General features: G+C 41.5%; 1 protein-coding gene, 1 long non-coding RNA gene and 1 pseudogene across 2 annotated transcripts; all 3 read left to right on the top strand.

The window, feature by feature from the left end:
• Positions 1-558: 558 nt before the first annotated feature.
• LOC103705654 lies at positions 559-3,311 on the top strand (annotated as a pseudogene).
• Positions 3,312-8,012: 4,701 nt separating this feature from the next.
• Positions 8,013-12,686, top strand: LOC120110514. Its single transcript, XR_005511554.1, has 2 exons — positions 8,013-9,009; positions 12,281-12,686. It is a non-coding gene; the product is annotated as an uncharacterized LOC120110514 (long non-coding RNA).
• Positions 12,687-13,659: 973 nt separating this feature from the next.
• Positions 13,660-16,303, top strand: LOC103705655 (GATA transcription factor 16-like). Its single transcript, XM_008789465.4, has 2 exons — positions 13,660-15,175; positions 15,641-16,303. Exons 1-2 carry the CDS (start codon positions 14,897-14,899, stop codon positions 15,992-15,994), a joined length of 633 nt encoding a protein of 210 aa, XP_008787687.1. The 5' UTR covers positions 13,660-14,896; the 3' UTR covers positions 15,995-16,303.
• Positions 16,304-18,192: the final 1,889 nt, after the last annotated feature.

Below are 18,192 nucleotides of genomic sequence, written 5' to 3'. Positions count from 1 at the left end.
GGCTACATCTAGATTTATTAGGTTACCAAATTTAAAACTAATTTGCTGATCTCTTTTTTGCTATTGCCAAGAGAGATTACAAGGCAATAACCTGGAGATCGCTGGCGCACCAACAGCCCTTTGATCTCGATCAAGGGTCCAGACTGGACAGCGCAACCCCGCGACTATGACGGAAAGACTTGAGCCATCCAATGCCCACGACGGAGATCATCGTACACACTCGATATTTAATCTCTGGACCCACACACCCTTGATCGGTTGCGGTCCCTCCCGTTCGCCATGGAAGTCACAACCTGAAAGCCTTGTTCTTAATTAGAGCAGACCCGAATCGGTGGTCCAAAACAATCATAGCCGTTCGATCCCAATCACAGGACGTCGAACGCATCATCCCCCGGCCCGACTCGGACCGAAGAATCCAGTCTCGCTGGCCGACACGGGCATGTTGTCCCGTTAGCTAGCCGACGAGGGCCGCATCAGGTTGCTTGACGGAGAGTTAACGTCATCCAGAAGCCGTTATCCTCTCCTTATAAATGACACCTTCCCGGGCCCTTTGCTCCCCCGTTTTCTTCTTCACGATTTTGTAGAAAGAGAGCAGGGAGTTCGGTAGCGAGGAGTGAGGCCAGTGGACGGTCACGTTTCCGGCGAGTATTCCGGGTATATGGGCGGCGTGAGGACGGGAGGTGGCGTCGAGGGGATCATGGGGCGGATCAATCGGGAAGACGAGGAGTGCAGGATCGAGCGGCGAAGGAGATCGGCAGCTGACGAAGACGTGTCGTCGAAGCACCGGCGACAGCTGGAGGGTGCCATCGTTCCGATCGTGTCGATGCTCCGGTCAGGTAATCACGAGAGCTCCGAGGCCGCCATGTTTGCTCTCCTTAATCTCGCCGTCAAGGACGAAAGGTGCGAGCTTTGGCTTCCTCCTCCTATAAAAAGGCTCGTTTTTGTTTAAATATTACTAAAATTCGTGTTTTTTTTTGTGCTATGTAATCGAGTTTAGTTGGGATTTTATTGAATTGGGCTTGTTTCAGTTGTGAAGAAGAATCTTCTGTTGGTTCTTTGTCCCTCTTTCTCCAGCTTTTCTATCTTTCTTTTTTTTTTTTCACTTTTGCTTTTTGGTACTTATTTTTCTTTCTTATATGCGGCATCGACCGAGATTTGTAACTTTTTTTGTTTTCAATATATATAATTCGCGTGGTCTAGTTATTGGTGTAATTCGAATTATTGTGTAATTAGAGTTGTAGATCCCTATTTAGGATATGTTATCTACAAGATTAAGTCGGATCGTTCAAAATAGCTATATGAAGTAAGCACAAATCAAAGAATACGATCAAAATTTGTTGTTTTGAACCTCCGAGCTATACGCCGTTAGAGAAAACTATGGTTTATTTGATGATTTATAATTAGCAGGATTTTATGCAGTTTTTGCTAAGAATCAAGGTACAAGGAAGCGAAATAGATTACTCTGCCAAGCAATCATCGAACCGTATGCTATTAAAAATAAAGGACAAGAATTTCTGGTAAATTCCGTGTATACTGTAGGATTTAATCTGTAATTAATTTATAGAGGTCCTTCCAGTATAATTAGATGGTTGTTGCTTCAATTTATATCTCATAGGTTGATAACGTTGATTTTGATTTGAAGGATTACCATGGATATGGTAGGATCATATTGGATGTTTTCGTCTAGGCCGTTTGCAGGACAGTGAGAAGAAGAAGAAGAAGAAGGATGGTATGGGAATCAAAAGTTCTGAACAGCACTAAGAACAATAATTAAGCGTGAGGATGATGTTACATAAAATTGTTTTAAGTTCAAAACAAGTTATCACTGACCAATTATCGTCAAACGGTCCCGACTAATTTCTTAGTTAGGAGGGAAAATTAATCTGGTGGAGACCAAAATTGTTAAAAATCCAAGCAGCACACAAACAAGTATCTTTAACACACAGCCCAAAATTATTTTTAAAGTAGTAAGCTATATGATCCTTGTTTTATTTTATTTTATCTTTGTATTACTTTTCTGAAGCCGGTATCTGGAAGTAAATTACTTTTCATGTCAACTTCTTTATTTGTGCCCTGTTAGAGCTCTGAGCCATGATCTGCAAATTATTTCAGGAACAAGATCAAGATTGTGGAAGCTGGTGCACTGGAACCATTGATTGGTTTCCTACGATCAACAGACTCAAACCTACACGAGCATGCAACTGCTGCTCTGCTCACCCTCACTGCTGCTTCCATCAACAAACCAATCATCGGTACCGCAGGTGCCATCCCCTCCTCGTCAAGACACTTGAGATGGAAGCCCACAAGCGAAGGTTGATGCAGTCATGGCCTTGTACAATCTCTGCACGATCCCTAAGAACATCAGCACCATCTTGTCGGCCAAACCCATACCTCCTCTTATAGACTTACTGAAGTGCTGCAGAAATCATCCAAAACAGCTGAAAAATGCATCGCCCTTTTAGAAGCAGTCCTTCACGATGAGGAGAACTGCTTTGACGTCCGAGGAAGGTGGAGTTTTGACGGTGGTAGAAGTACTGGAGGACGGGTCTCCTTTAAGCAGAGAGCATGCAGTAGGAGCCCTGCTCACAATGTGCGAGAGCGATCGCAGCAGATACAGAGAAGTAATCCTCAACGAGGGTGCGATACCTGGCCTTCTTGAGCTGCCGTTCAGGGGACCCCCAGTCTCAATCCAAAGCTCGTTCACTTGCAGCTGCTGAGGAACTCTCCATACCCCAGATCCGAAGTGCAGGCGGACACCCTCGAAAACATCGTGAGCAACATCGTGGCCCAGATCGATGGCGATGATCGCGCGGGGAAGGCGAAGAAGATGCTGGCTGAAATGGTGCAGGTCAGCATGGAGCAGAGCCTGAGGCATTTGCAGAAGAGAGCTTTTGCCGCCCCAACCGAGCGGTCCCTCGGTAAACGTCCTCCTCAAGTTCCCTCCAAGTGGTAGTTCAATGAAATGGGTGGCGTTTTACTGTCTCTTCCTCTTTGTCGCATCAGTGTTGGAAATCAAATTTTGATGAACAGAATAATGAAGTAGGATGCCAGTCCAGGCCGTGATGGCAACTGGTGACTGGTGAAATGTTGGTAGTTAAAATCTGTCAAGTGCTTTATACTTTACTGTGGGATCTTTGACGGGGCTTTGTACCATAGCATTTAGCCTGTTGTTCGATCAAAGATGTTTTGTTTGTTTAATTTTTTTGTTTCTCAGGTGAAAATTGTCTCCTCGACCCTTTCTTTTTGGTTCATGTAAACTTCGAATTTCTTCAATAATCGGATAAATGGAACATAGTAGGTCTTTGGTTTCTCCTCTTATATTGGGAAAGATGAATACGAGGCGCCTCCTAGGACATCCAGGACAATATTTATATGTTCTCGCCGGCGATTGTGGTAATAGAAATGAATCCTAATCCAACAATATAGTCCAAGAAACCAGGAATTGAACAGCACTGAAATGATTTAGATGTAATAAGGATTTTAAAGGAGTGGGAAAGTTTATCATGGGACAAGTTAGAGAGCAGTTAACTTACAATATCTTACATGTCCCCAACTGTTCCCCACCTGCTCCCGAACTCGAATAGGACATCAGGTATCTGGAATTTGGTTCCATTCAAAATCCGAGAAGCATATGAATCAGGTTTTGTTTGTGCGAATATTAGCATCTTTAATTGTCAGATATTAACATCTTTAAATGATTCGGTTTATTGAATCAAGACTTGGTAGGTCGGGGATACAATTTCATTAGCTTTGTCTGTTCTGTAACATTTCAAAGCTAACAATTCGCATGGTCAAACCTCAATAGAAATTTTGCTTAGCCTTTTCTGAAATATATGGTTCCATATCTAACAAGTAACGACTAACGCATTCAAGTTAGGCCTTCTGTAGAGGTTGAGAACAAGTTGGACTTACAATTGCAACGAGAAGTCAATGTGGCTTTTCTTCTGCCATGAGAGCAAGCAGGAAAGTAATAATACGAGCAGCATAATTTGACTGATCCTTAGTTATCACCTTAGGGATGAATAGTGGTATGCGCCTGAGGAAAAAAAAGGCGCGCCCCTTTCGGGGGAATTTTCATCGGTGCTGGGCGTAGGGTAGGACTATTTGCTGCAATCCTCTTCCTTCTGCAAAAATTTTCCTCTTATGGCTTTCAGCGACTCGTTTCACTTCACCATATTAATCTGCATTTGTACAATATATTGGGTGAAGTATCTCTATCTATTGATTGATAGGTTTTCGTGGAGTATATATATAGGTTAAAAAAAGAGATCTAATGATTGCTTGCAATATGAACGTTTTGACTTGCTTGGTTGCTTGCAGCTGGATATATTATGCCATAGATAATGACAATTAGTGGAGACATCGATTGTCCGCTCAGGAAATATCACAAGGTTATCAAGTGAGAAGCAAAGTGATCATAGGGTGATATTAGGCCAGAATGGCATGTGCCCGTTAGGATAACATAAGCTAATCTTCACTATTGGCATGCTTACGATGGAAGCAGCATGTCATTGGATCTTTAAAAAATCATGTGGACCAAGATTTGAAAAGGATGTAAGTAGATTGGCAGAGAGCGGGCTTTAGGTCTATGTTGCTTTGATAATGGGAGTAATTGGAGTTGAATAGACTTGGAAGAGCAAGAATTTCAACTCAATTAATTCTACTAATTTGACGTGTTGCAAGCGTCAAAAACTCTAATAATTTGGTAAGCTAGCAATTGTTTGGTAAGCTACTAGTAAAAAAAACTCTGTTAATTTGGTAAGCTACTAATTTGAAGCCTTACAAGCGTCAAAAACTCCACTGATTTCGGCAAGACTTGGAGTTACATAGAGTTACAAATGTCAAAAACTCATACTGATTTGGCAAGCTAGTGACTTGGTAGGTCTAATGAGAAAGTTCATTACGTGTGTGGCCGGTCAAAAATCTCATTGAGCATTCTTTGTAGGCTTGGTCCACCCCTAGGCTGCATTGCGTTCGGCTTATAGGCGGCCTGTCCGGATCATTCACTGCGCTACACGAAACACCTTTTATTTAGAGAAAAAGACCACGCTTCTAAGTATGCGTAAAGTTATTAGGATTGGTCGTACATTGGATGAATGATCTACGGAGCCCCACGCACTACCAATCATCTGTTGCCACATCAACAGAAAACGATTACGTGTCGACGTGGGATTAGTTTCGCTCATATAAATCTAGAGTCTCGCAGATTCTTTCTCCCAGCAGGAGGCGCTCCCTCACCATGCTTTCAGGGCTGTGCTTTGGCCGCACATAAATCTGCATTTTCTTAGGTGGAGACTGGAGCTGGGAATATAGCAAAGAAGCCAATGTCGGCATCTTCCCTCCGTTAGTTAATACGACACCCATAACGCCCGTCAAAGTAGAGTGGATTCCGTGCGCCCGGTTCACGGTGGGCAGATAGGCCACCGACCACCCGACGTCGTGCCCCCACATGCTCCCTTCACAAGGTCAGGACCGGTTTGTCGGGCATCAGCATTTTAAGTTTTTTTAAAAAAAATTATAATGACACCACTAGCTTCTAACGGACATCCTTTTAATTTTCAGAAGTTTTATTTTTTCCAATTTTCCAAATTATTCTAAACTGATCCTTTGGCTCTCCAAGTAGAAGGCATTTGCCGGCTGTTTCAAAGGATCAAAATAGCCTCATCCTCTTCCAAGTACCATGATCAGAGTGCTTTGAGATTTGTGCAAATGATGATCCTTAATTATAAGATGCTTTGAAATTTGTGCAGGTGGATCATGTGGACGATCCTTAACTATAGGTCACATATGATTTGAATAAAGAAGTTTGGAGTACTTTAAAATTTGTGTAGTCGGTGTTCCTTAACTATGAGTCGCGAACTAAAGATTTATTGAGATTTGTGTAAGCTGATAAATGAAGGGGTTTTGACTACTATGTAATCTGCGCAATGGGGGATCATAAGCTAAGGGTTCATTCAGATCTGTATAGATAGATGAATGAAGAAGTATAGAGTACTATGAAATCTGCATAATGGATGATACTTAACTATGGGCCATATACGAAGGCTACTTTAAGATCTATGCAGACAGATGAATAAAAGAGTTCGAAGTGTTGTGAGATCTGCACAGTAAGTGATCATTAACTATGGGCCATATACTAAGATACTTTGAGATCTATACAAATAGATAAATTAAGATGTTCGAAGTGCTTTGAGATCTATGTGATAAGTGATCCTTGATTGTGGGTCATATACCAAGGATTCTTTGAGATATTTGCCAAGACTTAACACCTCAAACAACTAATATGAAGGATATTTTGGTTATAATATAATTTTACATTACCATGTGATGGTCATGTAACACAAATTCTGTTAATAGAGATTGATGGTAGGACTAGTTTTGGAATGATTTAGAAGTATAAAGGATTAGTTTGAAATTTTTAACAAATCAGCGAGTGCCTATGAAATCGTCCATAACCGAGGGGTTGTGAATATAATTTTGTCTAAAATTTAAATATATGAGATTTTTAATGCAATTAGTCTCCAAAAAACCCAGCTCACACACTTTAATGACATATGGTGGCCCCATATTTGCTAATTGACATGGCTATAAGGGTGAGCGTTAGAAGCAAGTGTACCTGCCCTTGCCTATGGTTCAATGTATCCTAGTTTCATGATTATTGAGCATTGTACAAAGAAACCTAAGTGGAGAGAGGTGTAGGTATAAAGTAAGGTCCACCGGTAAAGCTGGTGGACCAGTCCACCCACAGATCAACACGCACAACCGTGAATGTACTGCACACTTTTCCCTCGTCTCTTTTTGCTGCTCATCCATGTTGGTTCGTGATTGGGCGGGTCCAGTACTAAGTTGGTGGATCTGATTGAACCACTAATTTTTGGTGGAATTGGAACCTTTCCCCATTTCCAAAAATAAAATCAAACTTTGCTAACTTTTTTGGGGTTAACATTCCACCTGTTCTCTCCCAATGGCATATGATCCACTCGCTAGTTCTTGCCACCACCAGTCGAACATAGACGTTACCGTGACCGTTCATGCGATCTTGTGATGCTACAAGAGCAACAGACTCGATGGCTCGGGTAAGAAATGTGTCAGATTTGAATCGAGCTTTGTGGCATTTTAAGTTGGAGGTTCTTTTAAAGGATCATCCTACACTAGTTGCTTATATTAAACTTCCTAGGAGAAACGGTAACAAGGTTCAATTTTGAAACTTGAACATGTTGGTGGATGGCCGGCGTAGAATGGAAGGCTAAAAAGCGTCGTATAGGCCACTGTATATAGATGCGTCTCAAATCGTCGTCGGTAGTAGCAGACAATTCGAATATACTGTTTAGTGAAACCCATTGATGACTAGTAGGCTAGCGTGCTTGTTTTTTTTGTTCCGTCCACATACCACATCCTAGCCTAAATCGTCGAAATTGTCCAGGGGCTATAGGTATAAAGTAGCTTGTCTTTTTAATATTTCTGTAGCTACCATCACTCAGTTTAATATAAATTGAGTGCCCATATGTAGCTTTCCACGTAATCTCTTTCATTCATAGCAGTTGCGGCGTTGCATAGATGTCATCGGATGCTTTTAATCAAGCATTTCTCCCACTATTCCGCGTATTTTCTGATAAGAATCAGTCCACTCTCTCCAAGTTTACTATCGTAGCACATTCTCCCGTTCCTTGCACACGAAGCAAGTATGGTCCTCAATCGACATCCTAGGTTTTGGTCGGGCATCTGGGGATTCCAAGGAGATTTGGAAGGCATTTGATGATGCCCACGGGCAAAAAGTAGGGGAAGCTTTTTTTTTTTTTTTTTTTTTTTGCTGGACAAAAAGAGGAAGGGGGCAAGAAGGGACAAGCCCACCCTCACGTAGCAGCCCTCACTGAACCTCCGCCCCGCCCAGAAAAATGTTCGATGCAGGCAGAAATGACCGTGTGTTGGGCACCCCGACTGGTTTTACTCATATCCTCCCCACCCGTGGGCCCGGCTCAGCTACCCCTCTATGCTCCGGCTCGAGTTCCACGTGTGAGTACGTCACACCTAGCATCACCCCGGCTACTAGAGGTCCAAGAAGCATTCCTATGCCTCATGTCCAAGCAGTGGCTGAAGCCACATTTTAATCAACGCCGCAGCGACTCGAACTTGGGACCATGAGGATAGAAATTACGCTCAGTACCACTAGGCTACCAACTTGGTGGTAAGGGAAGCTTCTTGCTTCCACCACCTTCTTTTCAAAAATAGAAAAACCACCAATAAAATCTATAAATAACTCTTGGAGCTTGCTATTGTGCTCCTGTAAAATCCGTACAATATGTATTTTTTTGGGGGGGTATAACAGCCGCTCGTACGTGTCAAGCACGAGTAAGGCCGACCGAATCAAGAAAGAGTAAATAACACAGGACGTAGGGCACTTTAGCCGTGTCATCTCATATGAAACCTCCAGCATAGTGGGCTGAAAACGATGTCATCAAATCAGCCGCACTGTTCGCTTTTTTGTAGATATGTGTAGCCCTGGAGAGTCTGCCAGTAGTGAAAAGCCTACAAATGTCACATAGCAGCGGTCTAGAATCCTCACTAGTGTGAGGGACCAGCCCACACACAGCAGGCTGGTGGGCCAAGCCCAACGCGGCCAGCCTATCTAGAAACCCCAGCAGAGTCTGTGGAAAGAAGATGGTTGTGATTGCCGGCGGTTATAACCGCCTAACAGCCACGATTAAAGAGGGTTATAAATACCCACGGATAGGGCTTCATCCCTCCCCTCACCGCCTCTCTCTTCCTTCTCTTCTTGCAGCGGCAGCAACAGACCCACCCGGATCTGCCACTGAGCACCGGAGGAGGTACCCCAGCTCGACATCGTCGCCCACAGCTTCTTCCCGGAGCTAGGTGAGTCTTCTGATCAGCGCCTCTCACTTCCTTCTCTTCTTGCAGCGGCAGCAACAGACCCACCCGGATCTGCCACTGAGCACCGGAGGAGGTACCCCCAGCTCGACATCGTCGCCCACAGCTTCTTCCCGGAGCTAGGTGAGTCTTCTGATCACTCCATCCCTTCCATTTCATATTCCGATCTATCCGGATAAGTGATCAAAACAAAAGAAAAATAAAGAAATGAAAAGAAAGGAAGCAAGAAGAGGAAGAGCTTCCCTGGGGTCCTCGGCCGCGGATCCGACGTGGTGTGCTCGGTCACAGCCATGGCCGCAGCCGTCGACAGCCGGTGGTCTTTCCCCACTCCTTTGGTCTCGGCGAGCTCGGCTGCAGCCGTGGCCGCATCCATGGCCACGACCGTGGGTTATTTCCCCTACCCCAATGGGAACGAGGGAGGAGCCGCCGGCTCTGACCGCAGGCTCCGTCGGCCCTCGGTCGAAGCTGCGGTGGGCCGGAGGCCCCTTCCTCTCGAGAGGGTGGTTCCGACCCCCATGCCCATCGAAGATGGAGGTGGGGATGAGGAGAAGAAGGGAGGCCGGGCGCTACAGGCCGGGCGCGGGCGCGGGCGCCGCTGGCCGGCCGCCGACACCGCCGACCTCGAACCTGGCCCCCTCCCGAGCGCTTCGACGAGCCCTCCTTGCTTCACGGGAAATGAGGGGAACTGGAGGTCAAGCAAGGAGAAGAAGTTTCGGGAAGGAAGAAGAAGAATAAAAAAAAAGAAGAAAAGGAGAAGAGAGGAAGAAAAGGAAGAAGAGAGGAGAAAATTCCGGAAGAGAGGGGACGGAAAAGAAGAAAAGGAAAAAGGAGAAGGAAAAAGAAAGAAAAAGAGGAAAAGAAAAAGGAAAAAAAAGAAGAAAAGAAAAAAAAAGAGAAAAAAAAATACATAAATAAATAATAAATAAATAAATAGAGAGTTAAGATAATAAATTAATATAAATAAAATAAAATAATAATATTAGCTTTGTAACAGGGCTTGGGCCGACTCAAGGTCTCCCTTTAAATTAACTAAAACTAATAGAGTTTAATTATAAGTTAATTAATTATGTTACTGAATACAAATGGGCGAATCAGGTCAAGAGCCTATTCTAGAATTTAACTAAATTCTGGACCTGAATACAAATGGGCCCAGTATCTAGAATTTAATTAAACTTCGGGCCTGAATGCAAATGGGCCCAGACCTGAACTAGAAGACAATTGGGTCTAAACTAGAAGTTAAAATTAGCTCAGACTTAAACTAGAAATTGAATCAAATCTGAATCAGAGGTTGAATCAGGTCTAAACCAGAAGCTGAACCAAATCTGAATCAGAAATTGAATCAAATTCGAATCAGAAATTAGATTAGACCTGAGCCAGAAATTGAAGTAGGCTATGGACCTAAAAATAAAATTGAGTCCTATAGATGGGTTGTAAATGATTTGCTCACCTACTAAGATTATAAATAAATAGAAATTGAATGTGCAAGTGACATGTAATTTAATGATATTGCTAGATATTGGAGAATTGGCATCTAAGACTAAGGTGAGCAAATCTTAGTAGGTGACCCTGACACAATCTTATTGCTTTCAAATACATAACATTAATTGGATATAAAATTGTATATTACTATTATGTTTTTCAAAAATTAGGATCAAGCATGTATTAGCAAATGTTGCATGATTTTGGTTAAATGATATTTATCACGATTACTATATTGTGAATACATGATTTATGATGATGTAGAAAGATGCATGGAAAAATGAAGTTTGTAGCATAATCATGGATTTTTGCATATTGTGACGCCATTATTCAATTTTTGATGTACTTATGAAGTAAAATTTATGAAAAGCATGATATGGTTTATGAACTCTCAGATTGCTATGTATGGCCCTCGCCAGCGGGTTATAATAGCTTGGTTTAGACCCTACCAATAGGGAATAATAGTTGGCAAATATTATGACCCTCGCTAGTAGGTTATAATAACTTGGTTTAGACCCTACCAAAGGGAAATAATAGTTAGCAAAGATTATGGCCCTCGCCAGTGGCTTATAATAGCTCGGCATATGACCCTCGGCAGCGGGTTATCATAGTTTGGTTTAAACCATGCTAACAGAGAATAATAGTTGGCAAAAATTATGGCTCTCGCCAGCGGGTTATAATAGCTTGGCATATAATAGCTTGGTTTAGACCCTGCCAATGGAAAATAATAATTGGTAATGATTATGGCCCTCGCCAGCGGGTTATAATAGCTCGGTATATGGCTCTTGCCGGCGGGTTATAAAAGCTTGGCTTAGACCCTGCCAACGGAGAATAATAGTTGGTAAAAATTACAGCCTTGTCACGAATAATAATAGTGACCACATCTGCACTACCATCTAAGAGCACGGTTTTCAAAGTATGAAGTAATGGCAATGTTTTATAATGCACATCCATATTTATGAACTTGCATGATTGGATATGCATTGCTTTATGACTGACTTGGATATATGCTATATGAAATGCCAATTTTGTTATAACTGTTAATTTTCTAAATTAATGCACTAGCATGAAGTACATTATGCTTGATCTGGTAAGATTGTACATGATTACTTACCGAGCTTTTATGGCTCAGACCAATTCATTTATGTCCTTACAAATAAATAGGACTGCTGGGAGTAAGGAGCTTGACTCACTCCAGGGTTTGGGATACACTAAATATAATTGTACAAATTTTTAGAAGCTTTGTATCGCTCCTTATTGTTCAAACACTTTATGACATTCATTAATAATATAGTTCATTTGGATTTAAAATTTTATGTGGCTACATGCTATTGCGGGCAAGGGTTTGCAATAGCACGATCATGTCATGATCCAGATTTGGGGCATGACAACCGGGGCCCGAGTCCCGGATCCACTCGATCACCATGACAGTCTCTCTCGAGGAGGATGTGATCCGCCCCCAGCACCTGCCTCGCATATGTGACACCTTTCCAAGTTGTCCTGAGTTCTGCCGCAACAATAGGGGTGTCAAATATCCTCCATCCCCCGTCACAATCAACCTGCCCTTGGGGTCTTTGATCATAAATTCCACACCTCCGATGCTCCTTCCCTCGCCTACGCTGCCATCGAAATTCACTTTGAGGAAACTAGGGGGTGGGGGCTTCGAGAAAACCAAAACGATCTTGGGCGCTACAGAAGTAGAAGGAAAGTATGTAGTTTGATGTTTTTTTTTTTTAATGAAAAGTTAATGACGGCAATCAGTTAACTAGAGGTAGAGGTCAAACAATCAAGTTTAATTGCAATAAGTTCAAAATGCATCCCTATATATATATATATATATATATATATATATTCCTCTATCTTATTTTTGATCTGGATCTGCACTGTTTGTCCGCCTGTGGTCCGGCGATTAAAGGGTATTTGTGGAAGCTGGCCCAGACAATATGCTCGATGTTGGAAGGGTTGGAGGCAAAGAAAAGGAGGGCGGCGGCGACGGTGCCGGTGGGGGAGTTTGCGAGGAGTTCCTCATCCATTTCACTAGGTGGTTGATGGTCACAAGTGTTTTGAAGAAATGGAAGCGGTTTCTAATAACTCTAATATGGTCGAAACTCAACAACGCCTTGTTTGTCTCTCTTTAACTTCACAGTATTTTCAACTCCGGTAATACTCCTTTAGTTTATTTTTGCTCGACGATAGAAATTAACAAAAGTAGGCAACAGCCAAATTAGAAATACATTACTAGTTGCATATTTATAAGATATAACGAATTAGAATGTGTAAATATTTGAGTTATGGATGTTTCATTTCATATGCATCACACATTTCCAGAACTAGTGACTGTGAATTGATACTGATGTTATAAGCAGGTTTAAAACTTAAAAAACGTAAGCAAAAATTATATCCAAAATCCTAGCCTACTATTGATATGATGGCTTGTTCATTCGGATTAAGTTTCTGAATTTTGGAGAAAGCAGACCCGTACCACCACTCCAATTTGAAGATAAAAATAAAATACCAATTAAATTAGCCTATCTATATATGTCCATAATTTTTAGCAAGCAAATGCAACGTGGGTGCACACGATGCATGTATAGTGCGAGCAAGGACTCCATGATTATTTATTATTGATGTTGGGAATTAAAAAAATGGAGAGCTACAATATTAAATATATTCTCAAATATCTCAAATATCTATATATGAAATAACATTTTTAAAAAATCTTGGTTCATGCATCAATTTGATCCGAAGTCAGTAAGTCATATCATCTTAACTTACATATTTGTGAGAATTTGATGCATAACTTGGCATACACAGGGCACTTTGGGCATTCTATGTCACATCTAATAATTTAAGAATCCATTTGGTTGAAAGTATTCTAGTATGAAAATAATAAATTATATGTCAGATTATTATAATTGATTAAAAAAATAAAAAAGATAGTAAAATAAATGATTGGTTCGATATTTATTTTTTTAAGAGAGAAAATAAAATAATTACCATTAAAAGGATGGTATATTTTTCCATGCCGAGTGGATGTATCTAAAAATCTTATTTCTAGACAAAAAAATCCTTACTTATATTATATCAATAGTATATTAACTATATTATATAAGTAATATTAATTATATTAATATATCATAAATATATTAATATATTAATTAATAATATATTTAATCCACTAATATATTAACAAAAATGTATTAAATATTAATAAATATAAAATAGGAATTTATTAATAATTAATATATTTATTTATATATGAAACATACTAAAATTTATTTATAATAAAAATATATTTTCTAATATAAATTTATTTTAATACTCAATATAGGCAAATATTCATAGCGTTCATGTAAATGGGTTGTGGATGGCTAACGGATAAACTAAGAAAAAATACTATTATTTATTCAAAATATTATTTAAAATTTGGAATCTATGACCAAATGTAGTCATCTCTTTTCTATATTACTTTTAAAGCAACTTTTCTACCAATCAAATATGGCAAAGTTTATCTTCCTCTCTAAGTATTTCTTCAAATAATTTTTTTTTAAAATTATCAGAATAATCTGATATATTCCAACGAAACAAACTCTAAGTACACACGCCGAGGGAGAAGCAGTGAAAACTAGTTTCTTAGCCGGAATCCTGAATCCCCTTCTTTCCCTTTGATCTCCCAAGTAATAATAAATCACCAAATTTTCCGTCTCCTTAGTTAGCAGGAAAAAAAGAAAAAGGTAAATAAAATAAAAAGAAAGCGAACCACTCTCTTTTTGTCTTTTTGTTATTTTATAACTAATCATTTATAGTTATTCGCCTCAGGTTCTTTCCCCAGGCGCACTTCCACTGTTCCCCACGTCCTGATGACCTTTTGCAACTCATCATTTATTAAGCCGCCTCCCCTTTTTGCCTTCTCGCGGAATCCGACCCTCCTCTCGCTCTATTCTCTAACGCTAACCCCAATACCTTCTAAGGCTTTACCTCATTATTAATCTATAACTATCGATTATGAGTCTCTTTTTATAGATCAAAGTGAAAAAGAAATCACACCGTTCGATCATTCGATCTTTGTATCGCTGCCACATACGCAGTACAGGAACTTTATTCAGTAATTTATATTAATATATAATTCGCTGTTGAGTGGAGGTGTTCAGAAAAAAAAAAAAGTTTAAATAGATTTATAAAGCGGACGAGTTTTCAAAAAAATTTTATCCGCCGCCAATGGCCTTCTGCACGTGCTTAGAAAAAATAATTAATGATTTTTACTCAGGTAACCGTCGGAGTGAGGTTACCTCCTTTCTCTCTCTGGTCATGACTCATGTCCGGGCGCGTTTATTCTAGCACCAGCGAAACCAAAACCATTTGTGCTCACTGGAAGGTGACTATATCCGGAATTTACATACATTATAAAATAAGAATAGTTGCCGCCATAGAGTTGGCACGTGCGAACAGAATGCCAGAGGGGTGATATAAGACCTCTCTTCTCCCCTTCTCTCTCTCACCGCCCTGGTTTTCACCCTGGGGTTTTCCGTCCATGATCTCGCCGGCGTCAGCGAAGCCTTCGTTACGGAATTGGGGATCTCGGTTCGACCACCTCTACCGGGACACCACAATCGACGGCTACGATCGCATGGAGGCTTTCAAGCGCTACGCTCGGAGGAGGAGGAGAGGGGAAGAGCACAAGAAGAACTCGGCGGCGGCGGTGGCGGTGGCGGTGGAGGCGGCGATGGGCTCGCTGGATCCGTCAAGGGTGTGTGCAGAATGCCGTACCTCTCAGACCCCGCTCTGGCGGAGCGGTCCCAACGGCCCCAAGGTCCTTTCCCTGCTCCAAATCCTCGTCTCCCACCTGCTCTGTTTCTTTTTATCTAGATCTTCTTACCGTTCTTTTCTAGATTTTGTAGTATTATGATGTTAATTCTTCTTTCTTGTCAGTATGTTGATGACTATTTGTATTCAAATCACTGGTTCGAAAATCTTCCGTTTTCTTTAATATTATTTTGATGATTTGCTGTATATTTCTCTTTGTTATCGGTATTTTGATGATTTCTTGTATGTAGATCACTATTTAATAATTTCATGTACCATTCTGTTCTTTTATCAAATTCTTGGGGTTTGATCCGGTATTCCGCTTGGTGGGTTTGTTTTGACGTTAGGGTTAGCGACAATTTGATCAGCGCGTATTTTCTTTTTCTTTTTTGCGCTATGAAATTGATATATAAATATCGTTGGTCATTTCTTAATTTGTGATTTATTTGGAATCTTTTGGTGGGAATTGCAGTCTCTCTGCAATGCATGTGGGATCAGGTACCGGAAGAGGAGAAAAGCTAAGATCAATGGAGAAGATAAGCATCGGAAGACTACTGCTACCAATTCCACTGCTATTGGAACTATTAAAGGAAAGAATGGAAGCATGATGGCTTCTTTGGAGGCGGTGGGAGCGGAGTTGAGGCGGAGGCAGAAGGAGAAGCAGGAGAGGATGCTGCTGCTGCTTTTGGAGCGCGAGAAGCAGAGGAGCAGGGAGTTGAAGGCGGCGGCAACGGCAGCCGCCGGGGGAGCCGCCGGCAAGGAGGAGGCGGAGGCGGCGCTGCTCCTGCTGTCCCTCTCCTCTTCTGGCATTTTTGTCCATTCCTAGCACCGGGAGACATCCCCCACCACTCTCTCTCCTCTCCGGTGCAGAATCAGAGAGAGACAAAAGAGAGAACCGGAAAGAGCCTTTCGTTTTTTTTTTTTTTTACGTTGTTTTCTTTTTTTCTAAGTTAATGGATGATGGCGACATTGTAAGGACTTATCTTGCTACTGGAGTTTGTGGTTATTGGGAATTTTGGCTTGCAATGGCTGCAAAGGAGAATTTTGGCTTTTAAGGAGAGGACGAAGGAAATTGAAGGAAATTGAATTGTAAAGCTTGCAACCTGCAGGAAGAAAAGTTTGATGATTTTTATCATGTGTGCGAGCTATTTCGTTTCTTTCTTTTTGGGAGTAAAATAGTGTTATAGTACTTGTTATCTCTACCATGTTCTGGAAGCGAGAATATTACTTCCGCATTCGTGCGAAAGAATGATCCCCCATCTTTCGAATTGTGCACCAGCCGCTTAAAATCGTTATGGACACAGATTCCCAGGTGGTATGACATTTTTTTCACCACACCTTTTTATTAGAGTCCGCCATTGTTTGAAGTAATTAAAATCACGTTCTGCACAGTATCCAAAGCACTTCAATTTTTTAAATAAAATATAAAAATTTTATTGAGACTTTTTATAAAAAAAATAATATGAGATACGAAAAAAAAATTATTATCCCACCAATTGAGAATTAGCCTTTTGTTTTCCAATAGTATCCCTATACTATCAAAATCAAAATCAATAGATAGTTTTTTTTAAAAAATATATTAGATGGGGGGGGGGGGGGGGGGGGGGGGGGGGCTGTGTTATGCGGGGTTCCCCGAATTTAGTCCCACATCGGCTAATCAGCGGAAATGTCTGTGCCTTAAATGGGGGGCTCAATAACCTCTTCTCACCGAGGCGCCTTTTGAAGGGCAAACTCGTGAGGGGTGGAATGGGTGGTTCCACCTGGGGCGCTGTCAGAGCGCGGACCCCCGGGAGCGGTTACGATCCCCGATCCCCAAAGCGGACAATACCTCGGTGAGGACGCGGTCGCTTTTCCTGCTCGGCTGGTGTGCGGGCTGTGCTGGTGACGGGGTGCAAATCCCGCATCAGATGGCGCTAGAGGAAGGGCCTGGCTGATGCCGGACCAAATTTAAATGAAAGCAGGAGAAGAGGGGAAGAGAAGGAGGAAGAAGAAGAGAAGAAGGAGAAGGGAGGAGAAGAGAAGAAGAGGAAAACGTGAGGGAAGGAAGCCTTTAATTCTACATTAAAACCCTAATCAGCATAAAGTTCCCTTTAAATAGGGCCCCATAAGAACAATTAAAATAAACCCCTTACATAAAATAATTCCCCACAAATAAGCCCTAAAATGCAAATAAGCCCAGAATAAAATAAACCCCAAATAAATCCTAAAACACAAATAAACCCAGAAATAACAATAAGCAAATATGCAAATAAAATGGGGACCTAGCTGATGTCCCCATCAACTCCTCCCGGGTGAGAAAAACTCGACCCCGTCGAGTGTAAATCGGGTCGGCTGTCGTACTGCTCCAGAAGATCCGGGTCAAGGCGCTGCAACTCAGCTCGCGAAATCCACGACACATCTGATTCGGGTCGACCTTTCCACCGAACAAGGTAACGTTGGTAGCTTCCTCTCCTGGTAGATATAACCTGCTCATCTAATATATGTTCTATGTGTTCTCTGCGTGCATGAAACTGTGGAAGTGGAGGTTCACTAGCAGGTGCTAGAGCAGGGTGATCAACAACAGTGGATGTATCAACAAAAGGGTCAGAAGGAATGAATGTTGATTTCTTGTATGGGACTAAATCTTCAATATTAAATGTCGCACTAATCCCATAGTCTTCAGGAAGATCTACAACATACGCATTCGAACTGATTTTCTTTAGGACTTTGAACGGTCTCGCACTACGAGATTGCAACTTTTTGAACGTCCCCGAAGGAAGTCGTTCAGGTCTAATTCTTACCATGACTGAATCACCTACATTTAATTCTTTATAACGTCGGTGCAAATCAGCAAAGGATTTATATGTTAAGTTATTAGAGTGAATAAGTTTGCTGATTTCCTGATGCAATGAATGCAGGTGTGAAGCAAATGATTGTGCAGACTCAGAGACTCTATGTTGATGAGACATGGGAATCAAGTCTATGGGTTGCCTAGGTTTATAACCATTCACCACTTCAAAAGGACTCATGCCTATGGTCCTATTG

This window comes from Phoenix dactylifera, chromosome 4 (genome assembly GCF_009389715.1).
Source record: "Phoenix dactylifera cultivar Barhee BC4 chromosome 4, palm_55x_up_171113_PBpolish2nd_filt_p, whole genome shotgun sequence".
In the NCBI taxonomy this organism is placed as follows: domain Eukaryota; kingdom Viridiplantae; phylum Streptophyta; class Magnoliopsida; order Arecales; family Arecaceae; genus Phoenix; species Phoenix dactylifera.
Note: the sequence above shows the minus strand (reverse complement) of the source record. Positions and strands in the feature narration are given on the sequence as shown.